We start from the raw sequence: 13,315 nt of genomic DNA, 5'->3' as shown, positions 1-13,315 counted from the left end.
TGCAATGAGATTAGTGGAAGTAATATTTAGGGCTGTTACAAATTTACTTATATAAGTGGATGCACGTGGCATCCCGGCAACTTCGATAAAAACAACTTAGTTGTGCGTGTTATGCACACACGTATCTGCCTTCTCATTGGCTAGAATGGTCCCACCTGACCTCACTTGCCTTCACTCATTGAGGACATGTATTTCCATTGTTAGAACGTCAGCCAGCCTGCAGAAATATTGGTTGGAAAACAGCTCCTTTCCGGCAATTTTACACATTTTGCCTTGGGGCAAAGAGAAAGTATTGCCATTTTAAAGCAGATTTCCTGCAAATCTACACATTTTGCCATGGGGCAGAGAATTTTTTTTGCAATTTGATAGCTCATCTCATGCTATTCTACACATCTTGCCATGAGGCTGAAAGAAAATTTCGGATTTTTAAATCTAATTAAAGCTAAAATATAGATGTGTGATAATGGCACTGGATTATAAACTGTCTTGTTAGCTAAATGAAATAGGCAATGGCATGGTACATATAGCCATAGAAGCACAGTGACATATACCTCAATGCAGTCATATTCGTGACATATTGGGGGTGTGGTTTTCAGTTAGTTATTTTTGGCACCCATCCCATGAGACCATGTCATTCCAGTTCATCTGTTATGTTATATTTCTAGTGATGGGCACTCCAGCTCTTTTCAGTGAGCCGGCTCGTTCGGCTCAGCTCACCAAAAAGAGCCGGCTCTTTTGGCTGCCAATTGGCTCTTTAAAAAAAATATGTTTTGTATTTTTTCAAGTCAAACAGTTTGCGATAGTTTGTCTATGATTGGTGTTAAAACAATTCTAATTAAATTATTAAATGAAATCATACTCTACCTTAACCACAATGTATTTAAAAATGCATTGGTTTGTTATGAAAAATAATGCTATTAAACATTTAAAGTATAACGTTTTAATGTATATTAACAAAGTGCATATAAATCTAACCATTCAAAACGAATACAATCTGAACAGCATAAAAGAATATTGCATCATATCAAAGAAAAATAAATCACAATGTGCAAAACTGCAGCATCCCACTTACCATTAAACTGGCCCTTCTTTTCTCTCTTCTTTATTTCCATGTTATAACCAGCAGCACACAGCAATGCTGACCATATTTTGCTTTTATGAGAAATTTGCATTCAGAAATGCAAGCTGCCTCACTTACGAGGGGCTGATGCAGTTTCTTCTCTCAGTAATTATTTGTCCCGTTTTCGAGAAGACCCTCTCAGAGGGAAAGGATGTGGCCACTATGCAGAGTCTCCCTGTCATGACTTTGTCTACCCACGGCTTACTAGAGGCCTTGTTCTCCACCAGCTCAGAGGATCTGCACATCTTTCAGAACTAATGTGTGCGCTTGAGCATTTAGGCCTATATTATTTTATTTATTTTTTCATTCTTTGAATTAGTTAATTATATTATTTAAATTTTTTGATTATTCATATCTTATTTTTTAAAATATTTTTATAAATAGATTCGGCTCTTCTGATATGCAAGCCGGCTCCCAACGTTCACCTACAAGAGCCGGCTCTTAGAGCCAACTCGTTCGCGAACGACCCATCACTATATATTTCATCAAATCTGACTAACCCAGTCCACTGCATGTTTAGGCAAAAAGACAAATAATGCCCGTTCAGAACACTGACAAGTAATACAAATGAAGATTCATGATTGTTCAAGGTCTTCTTTTTCAAATTGCGTGCTATGGTTTGCAAATAGCTTGAACACCGCCATCTAGTGGCCACTAACTGAGTGACACAGAATTTGGTTTAGGACTCCAGCACTGCAGGTGGCTGGAAATAACCATCATAAGCTTTACACTTTTTTTAAACTCAAAAGAAGAAGAAAATTGACTACTTTAAAATGGAGAATAGCACTGCCAATGCTGTCACAGACGCCATAATATCACAGATACAATGATGAGACCTCTTTCCGTCTCTATAATATGCACACATATCACAGGAGGTTGATCGCACCTTAATTGGGGAAGATGGGCATAACTGGAGCGGTAAGGTATCAACAACAAATCAAATGGTTTCCATATTTGTAAGTCAGTTAAGAACAAATTCTTATTTTACAATGGCGGCCTACCCCGACCAAACCCTCCCTTAACCCGGATGACACTGGGCCAATTGTGCGCTGTCCTATGGGACTCCTGATCACGGCCGGTTGTGATACAGCCCCAGATCAAACCAGGGTCTGTAGTGACGTCTCTAGTACTGAGATGCAGTGCCTTTGACCACTGCGCCACTCAGGAGCCCTGTTTGATGCCATTCCATTCGCTCCGTTCCAGCCATTATTATGAGCCGTCCACCCCTGAGCAGCCTCCACTGACACATACACACACACTTGACTGGTATCATTATCAAGACGTGCCCCACCCACCGCTCAGAGATAACAACAATGCCAAAATACACTGCACCACCCAGCTTCTTATCTACAGGGCGAGGGCGATAGTGGCTGATTAGGGGTGTGTGTGTGTGTGTGTGTGTGTGTGTGTGTGTGTGTGTGTGTGTGTGTGTGTCTGGGGTGGGCCCATCCTCACTGTAGACCGAACAGGAACTTCCTGTCAGGAGCTGTCAATCAAACGGACAACTGGCCTGAGGGCAAGACAGCCTGTAGCATGGCATGAGCAGTGAGCAGGGTTGAATGAAGTCCAGAAATATGTAATTCTTTGTGCAATTCATATCTATAGGCTACATTTAGGTTTTTCTTTCATTATTTGTATCTGGCATTAGTGCGTAGCCTAGGCTTTAGGGCCTGATCCACGGAGGCAAAAAGGACAATGTCAGAGTTTAATTCAATAAGAGAAAAGTTGTGAAATGGCGAGTTGAAAATAAATAGAAGGGAGGGCCAGAACTGTAGTCTAATGTCTGGGAAAGATTTGGTGAAGTTGTAAAAGAGGATGAGGATGTTATGTGTGATGACTGTGAGGCACTATACAATTTCGACACTCACAAGACAGGGACTTCAAAATGGCACGTCATAGGAACTGTACTGTTCAGATGGGTTAAATGGAATAGTAGGCCAACTGAAATCTGGACACTAACTGTAGTTCTATAACCTTTCACATAGCCTAATATAATACTAACTCCTGCAGAATTAAGCATTTCTTGCAGTAAAATGATACACCAAATTTTGACTAGGGAACAGGACTGGAGAAATAGGATTTCATTATTTTAGCATCTTGAGAGAATGAATGTGTGGTTAGGGACTGTCTATAAAGGTGCCATCTTTATCAAAATCATGAAAGTTGATAGTACGTTAACCACAAAATATACATCCAAGGCAAACTGGAATCTTATCAAAACCGTGTTGGTTCGTTTTAGCAGCTTTTAATTTCACTGAAAATCTTTCCAGTAAATTGTTTTGTTATTGCATTTTCTCCCCGTCTTTGCATTTACATTTTAGTAATTTCTGTGCGAGAGAGGCAGAGATTAGAAAAGAGAAAACAAACTTTACCGACGTCAACTAGATTGAAGCATTCATTCCTTTGATTTATGACATAAGTGTTTATTTAGTCTCTTGATCACTGTCACAACTGTCTTCCTCTTCCGAAGAAACAGAAAAGTCCTCGTCAGAAAAAGTAGACCAATACGCAGCGGAGGTCGTGTTCATCTTTGAATTTAATTAATTGCTAACGTGAACACTATACAAAAACAATGACAGTGCAACAGTTTTGCAGGCTATACAAAAACGCAGTGCAAAAACAATTCCCCACAAACACACAGACAAACACACCCAACTAATATAGGACTTCCAATCAAAGGCAACACCACACAGCTGCCTTCAATTGGAAGTCCACCCCAATTAACTCTACATAGAAACACCCAACCTAGACAGAACATAGAAAACACCACTTCTTCTGCCACGCCCTGACCAAAACGTATACACCTACTCCACCTGCTGGTCAGGACGTGACAGTCACAGATACCTTAAAAAAAGTAGGGGTGTGGATCAGAAAACCAGTCAGTATCTGGTGTGACCACCATTTGCCTCATGCAGCGCGACACATCTCCATTGCAGAGAGTTGATCAGGCTGTTGATTGTGGCCTGAGGAATTTTGTCCCGCTCTGCTTCAATGGCTGTGCGAATTTTCTGGATATTGGCGGGAACTGGAGCACGCTGTCGTACACGTTGATCCAGGGCACCCCAAACATGCTCAATGGGGGACATGTCGAGTGAGTATGCAGGCCATGGAAGAACTGGGACACTTTCAGCTTCCTGGAATTGAGTACAGATCCTTGCGACATGGGGCCATTCATTATCATGCTGAAACATGAGGTGAGGGTGGCAGATGAATGGCAGAGCATTGGGCCTCAGGATCTCATCACGGTATCTCTGTGCATTCAAATTGCTATCGATAAAATGTAATTGTGTTCATTGTCCGTAGCTTATGTCTGCCCATACCATAACCTCACCACCACATTGGGGCACTCTGTTCACAATGTTAACATCAGAAAACTGCACGCTCACATGACACCAAACACGCTATCTACCATCTGCCCGGTACAGTTGAAACTGGGATTTATCCGTGAAGAGAACACTTTTCCAGCGTGCCAGTGGCCATCGAAGGTGAGCATTTGCCCACTGAAGTTGGTTATAATGCCGAACTGCAGTCAGGTCAAGACCCTGGTGAGGACGACGAGCACGCAGATAAGCTTCCCTGAGACGGTTTCTGACAGTTTGTGTAGAAATGTTTTTGTTGAACAAACCCACAGTTTCATCAGCTCTCCAGGTGGCTTGTCTCAGACGATAGAGAAATTAAAATTAAATTCTTGGCTCTGGTGGACATTCCTGCAGTCAGCATTCCATTTGCACACTCCCTCAACTTGAGACATCTGTGGCATTGTGTTGTGTGACAAAACTGTACATTTTAGAGTGGCCTTTTATTGTCCCCAGCACAACATGCACCTGGGTAATGGTCATGCTGTTTAATCAGCTTCTTGATATGCCACACCTGTCAGGTGGATGGATTATCTTGGAAAAGGAGAAATGCTCAATTACAGAGATGTAAACAACTTTGTGCACAGAATTTTAGAGAAATACGTTTTTCGTGCATAAAAAAAAAATTCTGGGATCTTTTATTTCAGGTCATGAAAAATGTGACCAACACTTCACATATTGTGTTTATATTTTTGTTCAGTGTAACTTTAGAAAAGGTGGCTAACAAATAGCCTTCTTAACTGTCTGAATTTATAAGCAGAAACACAGGCCTAAAAAGGCCTGCCAATAAAACATTCCTCCCACTCTGACTGTAAAGCACATTTTCTATATTTGCGGGATAGGGTCGGGTGTGGACCTCAGATGTTCACTATATTACATATAGTTGGGTGGTTACGGATGGGTTATTAACAACTGTGGGCAGGTGCGGGTGAACAAACAGCTGACCCGCGCATAGCTACCACACACACAGACACATACACACACACACACACAGACACGGACATAAGCACGGAAATATGCATGTACACAGACACACACACACACACATAGGGGTTCACACAGTGCCTACCCTACAGGATGTACTGGGTATTTTCAGAATCTATTGTAGTCTGCAGACAGGGTGGAGGGCAAGAGGACTGCAGCTTTGATTGCTGTTACATGCAGTATTCAGACTCTGAAAAACATCAATCACATTTTCTATGAGTGAAGTGATGTGGCATTCAGCAAGCTTTCATTTAAATGAAATTCAATTAATGGAATTTAAATATGAGTATGAATGAAATTCAAAGAAAGTACAGTGGAGTCTGAAATTATTGACACCCTTGATAAAGATGAGCAATATATACAAAAATATAATTCAAATACTGTGGTCTATTTTATGCTTTATATTATTTTACACTAATACAATTGCTCAGAGAAGGAGATTTTGTTTAACAAGTAATATTTTTTCTTCTTAAAAAGGTATGGGTCAAAATTATTGACACCCCTAAAGATTCTTATATATAAAGTAGTCAACAGTTTTAGTATTTGGTCCCCTTTCCTAGCACGCAATGACTACATCAAGTTTGTGACTCTATAAACTTGTTGGATGCATTTGTTGTGTATTTTGGTTGTGTTTCAGATTTTTTTGTAACCAAAGTCAGTTAATGGTAAATAATCCGATCTTATCAGATTGTATTTGTCACATGCGCTGGATACAACAGGTGTAAACCTTACAGTGAAATGCTTACTTACAAGACCTTAACCAACAATGCAGTTTCAAGAAAAGGCCTAAAAAAAGTAAGAGATAAAGTAACAAATTATTAAAGAGCAGCAGTGAAATAACAATAGCGAAGCAGTATACAGGGGGTACCAGTACAGTCTATCTGCGGTGGCACCCGTGTCGAGGTAATTGATGTAATATGTACATGTAGGTAGAGTTATTAAAGTGACTATGCATAGATGATAAGAGAGAGTAGCAGCAGCGTCGAAGAGGGGGGTGGGGCAATGCAAATAGTGTGGGTAGCAATTTGATTAGATGTTCAGGAGTCTTATGGCTTGGGGGTAGAAGTTGTTTAGAAGCCTCTTGGACCTAGACTTGGCGTTCCGGTACCGCTTGCCGTGCGGTAGCAGAGAGAACAGTCTATGACTAGGGTGGCTGGAGTCTTGACAATTTTTAGGGTCTTCCTCTGACACCGCCTGGTATAGAGGTCCTGGATGGCAGGAAGCTTGGCCCCGGTGATGTACTGGGCCGTACACACTACCCACTGTAGTGCATTGCGGTCGGAGGCCGAGCAGTTGCCATACCAGGCAGTGATGCAACCCGTCAGGATGCTCCCGATGGCTCGGCTGTAAAACCTTTTGAGGATCTGAGGACACATGCCAAATCTTTTCATTCTTCTGAGGGGAAATAGATTTTGTCGTGCCCTCTTCACGACTGTCTTGGTGCGCTTGGACCATGATAGTTTGTTGATGATGTGGACGCCAAGGAACTTGAAGCTCTCAACCTGCTCCACTACAGCCCCGTCGATGAGAATGGCGGCGTTCTCGGCCCTCCTTTTCCTGTAATCCACAATCATCTCCTTTGTCTTGATCACGTTGGGGGAGAGGTAGTTACCCTCGCACCACACGGTCAGGTCTCTGACCTCCTCCCTATAGGCTGTCTCATTGTTGTTGGTGATCAGGCCTACCACTGTTGTGTCGTCGGCAGACTTAATGATGGTGTTGGAGTCGTGCCTGGCTGTGCAGTCATGAGTGAACAGGGAGTACAGGAGGGGACTGAGCAGGCACATTTTAGGGGCCCCTGTGTTGAGGATCAATGTGGCGGATGTGTTGTTACCTACCTGTGGTGGCCCGTCAGAAGTCCAGGATTCAGTTGCAGAGGGAGGTGTTTAGTCCCAGGATCCTTAGCTTATTGATGAGCTTTGAGGGCACTATGGTGTTGAACTCTGAGCTGTAGTCAATGAATAGCATTCTCACATAGGTGTTCCTTTTGTCCAGGTGTGAAAGGTCATGTGTCATTTCGGAGTCACTTTTATTGTAAATAAGAATAAAATATGTTTCTAAACACTTATACATTATTGTGGATGCTACCATGATTACGGATCATCCTGAATGCATCGTGAATAATGATGAGTGAGAAAGTTACAGAGAGATCATACCCCAAAGACATTCTAACCTCTCACCAGAATCAGTAACAGGGGATCTTTGATCATTTTTACCCCTACCTTTACAAGAAAAAAACATATGACTTGTTAAACACAATCTCTTTCTCTGAGCAATTGTATTATAAAATAATATAATTTCCCTTTTTTTTAGCATACAATATAGATCATTATTTAAATTATTTTCCAGTCATTATTGGTCATCTTTATCAAGGGTGTCAATAATTTCAACCCCACTTTATGTCTTATCAATAAGACTAGGACTGAGACATCGGTCTCAGACAGGTTAGGTTGTTTGAGGAACTTCAGTAAAAAAGGGCTACAGCTGATGAGAAGCACCAGTATTCTGTGAAGCCATATTATTTGAATAATACCAAAATAGCAACATTAAGGGAAATATTTTTTTTCTCTCTCAGTAACTGGAAACCATGTACAGTAAGAACAAATCTAATACAGAAAACAAAGAGATTATGTCTGATATGTTGAACTGTTATTAGATACTGTACATACTGTACATATATTTTATTTTTTGAAGGAGTGGTTGTTGATATACAAAAATTGTATCATGAAGTTTTTTGTCTTGTATGGTGTATTGGCTTGTCTGTATGGTACAGTATATAATGTAATACGGGACTTCTGTCTTAGTGTCTAATGGCAGCACACATAAACCTTATCATATGTCTATTTCATGTAACCTTACAACAGTATCACATGTTACAGTACAGAATATAGAATATGGGACTAACTCTTCTCTGTCTGTCTCCATGGCAGCATACACAGACCACAACAGCTTGTCGCCGCGGCACATCAAGAGTGACAGTGACGATGATGACCTGCCCAATGTCACCCTGGACAGTGTCATCGAGACCGGATCTACCGCTCTGTCTATAGCACGCGCCGTACAGGAGTAAGTACTAGTGTGTGTGTGTCTGTGTGATCTACCATCTTTAACGCATGCCGTACAGAAGTAAGTACCAGAGTGTGTTGTGTGTTCTCTGTGTGTGCGCGTTTGTTTTGTGTGTTCTGTGTGTGTGCATTTGTGTGTGTGTGTGTGTTTAAGTATTATGTATCCTTCTGTATAGCCTTATACCACCCTATGGATGTTTCTAGTCCATCTGTGTATAATAAGATGAGTCAGGGCTTCCCCATCCATCCTAGCCCAGTCTTATAATCAGAATCAGGGTTTCAGTATGCTCTCCTCACCCCTAAACCTAGAAACCTCCAGATTTTAACCACCAGATATTTTAACCACCAGACTCAGCACATCCTACACACACACACACACACACACACACACACACACACACACACACACACACACACACACACACACACACACACACACACACACACACACACACACACACACACACACACACAACACACACAAACAAACGTTCCCTCACTTAGAATGCATCCCAAACAGAGTATGTGCGCGGAGTGGAGCTGGAGTGGAGCGAGGAGCAGAGTGTGCCTAATTTGAATGGAGCAAAGAGCGACATTCCCAAAGGCTGGATTGTCGGCCTTCTCCCTCACTCCAATTTCGCTCCAGTAGCGCTCACCTCATGAGCTCAGGGCATGCCCAGCACAGCATGCGTTTGTAGCCTAAGAACTAGTTGGGTAGATAGCTCAGTGTGTTATTGTAGCAAAGTATTTATAAACAAAAAATCAGATCTCTTAAAAGTTTCATTTATTTTTGTTCTATTATCATTTAGTCCATATTTGATTTTGGCCTAAATGATAATACACCTGGCATAGTCCCACTTTTAAGGAGCTTTTGTTTAGCATCCCCTGTGGCTCTGCAAGCGCGGAGAGGATGGCCTGCTCTCCAGGCACCATAGCATGAGCCTGAAGCAACAGACTGGCCAAACTTGTGTTTCTAAAAATGAATTCAAAGGCACTGTAATAAGGCATTTTTCGTTTAATTTGTATTTAATTCTAAGTAAGTCACAGCCTATACACGCAATTTATTGACTATAAAGATTTAATAGAACAAAATGTTGTTTAAATGCTGAGAGCTTTATGTCCCTACCAGCCTATTTTGTAGCACTTGCAAATCCTGCACGATGTATTTCTTTGTAAGCCTTGACATAATCCATATAATATAGCCTAAATAATTAATTTTTGCTACTTATTAGGCTCCCTGTCTGTCTCCTGACCTATTTAGTGTTTATATCCTGTTTAGTATGACATGTAGCCTAGATAGAGGATCTCCAGGAGTGATATCGTTTTTTTGTCTTTATCTGTTGTGGTCTAATACTGTGTTTTTGCTGACTAGGGCCATCTACTTTAAGTGCTGCCTGTCTTCCCAGTGGCCTACTTGGTGTGTGAACTGCTGACTGCTCATAATTTGCAGATAGTTGTTGACACGTCAACCAGGATCAAGGGGCAGGGCAATTTGTGACTTGTTTTGGTGATCAGTGGCTGTATTGGGGGGGAGTGGTTTTACCTCTCCTAGGCAATCAGCAATGAGTACAGGGAGCTGTGCTGTCCACCCAGGGGTGGAAATCCCGGGGGGGACGGGGGGGACACGATCCCCCCATCCTGGGAAAAATATGATTTGTCCCCCCCAATATATCACTGAAACATAACTATGTAATTTAAATAATATTAATAATACGCTATGAAAGCAATTGTGCTGATTATAGACACTTTGCGATTGCGACCCCCCCACCCTTTGTCTCACAATGGTTTGATCCACTGCCAGTTCCTTAGCTTGCTAGGTAACAGAGAGTTCGTATCTACTGTCTGAAAGGCACTCAATGCACGTAACTGACGTGAGGTTAATCCAGTCAATCGCGCACACACACTAGCTGAATATGCAGAGCTAGCGTGCAAATATTAACTATTAAGCTAGCTAGTACCTATTCCATTTATGTGGCGTCGTCAGAGATGGAATCTTTGCTATCGTCAATTTATTCCAAGATCAGCATGCAGATGATGTAAATTAGTGCTTCAAAGTCCCTGTGATAAGGTTAGCGATAAACTGAAATCCAAACTGAACAGAACTACACTCTCTTCTACCATTGTCTTGAATATATTTAATGGTCTCGTTGCAAAAGCTAAATTGTCGCAAGGGAACTTTTATTTATTTATTTTATTTCACCTTTATTTAACCCGGGTAGCAAAGATTATAGCAAACACCACTGAAACTGAATTGGTGCTCACTAGATTTGCAAATTCAGCTATTGTTGGAAGCCAGCCAATATGAAACAAACTATTAAAATTACAAAAGGTTGCAGCATATGTTGTGTAAATGGTGAACTCATACAGCTGTCAACTCTTGTCATTTTAATCCGTTTCACATTTGCTAGCTACCTTTTAGATCGAAGCACAAATAGAATGGGGGCTTGGGGGTAGAAGCTGTTAACCTCTTACATCTAGACGTTCCGCTAGCGGAACACCTGCTCCAATATCCAATGATGGGCGTGGCGCGAAATACAAATTCCTCTAAAATCCGAAAACTTCCATTTTTCAAACATATGACTATTTCACAGCATTTTAAAGACAAGACTCTCGTTAACCTGTTAGGGCTAGGGGGCAGCATTGACACGGCTGGATAAAAAACATACCCGATTTAATCTGGTTACCACTCCTACTCAGTAACTAGAATATGCATATACTTATTACATATGGATAGAAAACACCCTAAATTTTCTAAAACTGTTTGAATGGTGTCTGTGAGTATAACAGAACTCAAATGGCAGGTCAAAACCTGAGAGATTCCTTTACAGGAAGTGGCCTGTCTGACCATTTGTTGAACTTCTTTTCCATCTCTATCATTTACTAAGGATCTCTGCTCTAATGTGACACTTCCCACGTCTTCCATAGGCTCTCAGAGCCCGGGAAAAAACAGAATGTCGTCATTCCAGCCCCAGGCTGAAACACATTATCGCCTTTCTCAAGTGGCCCATCAAGAGACACTAGCTTATGCGCGTGACCCCGACCGCCCCCGCCTTTGGGATTTTTTCCTCTGTTTGCCGAAAAGGAGATTCCCTGTCGGAATATTATCGCTTTTCTACGAGAAAAATGACGTAAAAATTGATTTTAAACAGCGGTTGACATGCTTCGACGTACGGTAATGGAATACTTTGAATTTTATTGTCAGGAATTGCGCCAAGCGCGCGACACTTCTTTACTATTTCGGATAGTGTCTGGAACGCACGAACAAAACGCCGCTATTCGGATATAACGATGGATTATTTTGGACCAAACCAACATTTGTTATTGAAGTAGCAGTCCTGGGTGTGTATTCTGACGAAGACAACAAAAGGTAATGACATTTTTATAATAGTAAATATGATTATGGTGAGTGCTAAACTTGCCGGGTGTCTAAATAGCGAGCCCGTGATGCCTGGGCTATGTACTTAGAATATTGCAAAATGTGCTTTCACCAAAAAGCTATTTTAAAATCGGACATATCGAGTGCATAGAGGAGGTCTGTATCTATAATTCTTAAAATAATTGTTATGCTTTTTGTGAACGTTTATCGTGAGTAATTTAGTAAAATGTTAGCGAATTCCCCGGAAGTTTGCGGGGGGTATGCTAGTTCTGAACGTCACATGCTAATGTAAAAAGCTGGTTTTCCGGGGAATTTACTAACAATTTACTAAATTACTCATGATAAACGTTCACAAAAAGCATAACAATTATTTTAAGAATTATAGATACAGAACTCCTCTATGCACTGGATATGTCCGATTTTAAAATAGCTTTTTCGGTGAAAGCACATTTTGCAATATTCTAAGTACATAGCCCAGCCATCACGGGCTAGCTATTTAGACACCCGGCAAGTTTAGCCTTCACCAAAATCAGATTTACTATTACAAAAGTTTGATTACCTTTTGTTGTCTTTGTCAGAATGCACTCCCAGGACTGCTACTTCAATAACAAATGTTGGTTTGGTCCAAAATAATCCATCGTTATATCCGAATAGCGGCGTTTTGTTCGTGCGTTCCAGAAACTATCCGAAATGGTAAATCAGGGTCGTGCGCATGGCGCATTTCGTGACAAAAAAATTCTAAATATTCCATTACCGTACTTCGAAGCATGTCAACCGCTGTTTAAAATCAATTTTTATGCAATTTATCTCGTAAAAAAGCGATAATATTCCGACCGGGAATCTCCTTTTCGGTAAACAGAGGAAAAAACACAAAGACGGGGGCGGCCAGTGCACGCGCCTAAGCCCATAGTCCCTTGATCGGCCACTTGAGAAAGGCGATAATGTGTTTCAGCCTGGGGCTGGAATGACGACATTCAGGTTTTTCCCGGGCTCTGAGAGCCTATGGAAGATGTAGGAAGTGTCACGTTAGAGCAGAGATCCTTTGTAATGGATAGAGATGGCAAAGAAGTTCAAGAAATGGTCAGACAGGGTACTTCCTGTACAGAATCTTCTCACGTTTTGGCCTGCCAAATGAGTTCTGTTATACTCACAGACACCATTCAAACAGTTTTAGAAACGTTGGAGTGTTTTCTATCCAAAGCTAATAATTATATGCATATTCTAGTTTCTGGGCAGGACTAATAATCAGACTAAATCGGGTACGTTTTTTATCCAGCCTTGAAAATACTGCCCCCTAGCCATAACAGGTTAATTAAGTGTTGGGTGGGCTCCCTACTTGTGCCATCAAACCCCTGCAACTTAACTAGAACGCAGCAGCCTGCCTGGTTTTAAAACTTCCCAAGGTCTCTCATGT

General features: G+C 41.3%; 1 protein-coding gene across 1 annotated transcript in view; it reads left to right on the top strand.

Moving 5' to 3' along the window:
* The window catches only part of LOC106586046 (Krueppel-like factor 12), a 176,817-nt gene that overhangs the window by 129,145 nt on the left and 34,357 nt on the right, over window positions 1-13,315 (top strand). Inside the window, exon 4 of the mRNA XM_082968813.1 lies at window positions 8,391-8,526. Within this exon, the coding sequence (XP_082824939.1) occupies window positions 8,391-8,526 (136 nt within the window). The remainder of the gene's footprint in view (window positions 1-8,390; window positions 8,527-13,315) is intronic.

Source organism: Salmo salar, chromosome 25 (assembly GCF_965601325.2).
Source record: "Salmo salar chromosome 25, fSalSal1, whole genome shotgun sequence".
Taxonomy (NCBI): Eukaryota; Metazoa; Chordata; class Actinopteri; order Salmoniformes; family Salmonidae; genus Salmo; species Salmo salar.
The sequence above is the reverse complement of the archived record's forward strand: the minus strand, read 5'-3'. Positions and strand labels throughout refer to the sequence as shown.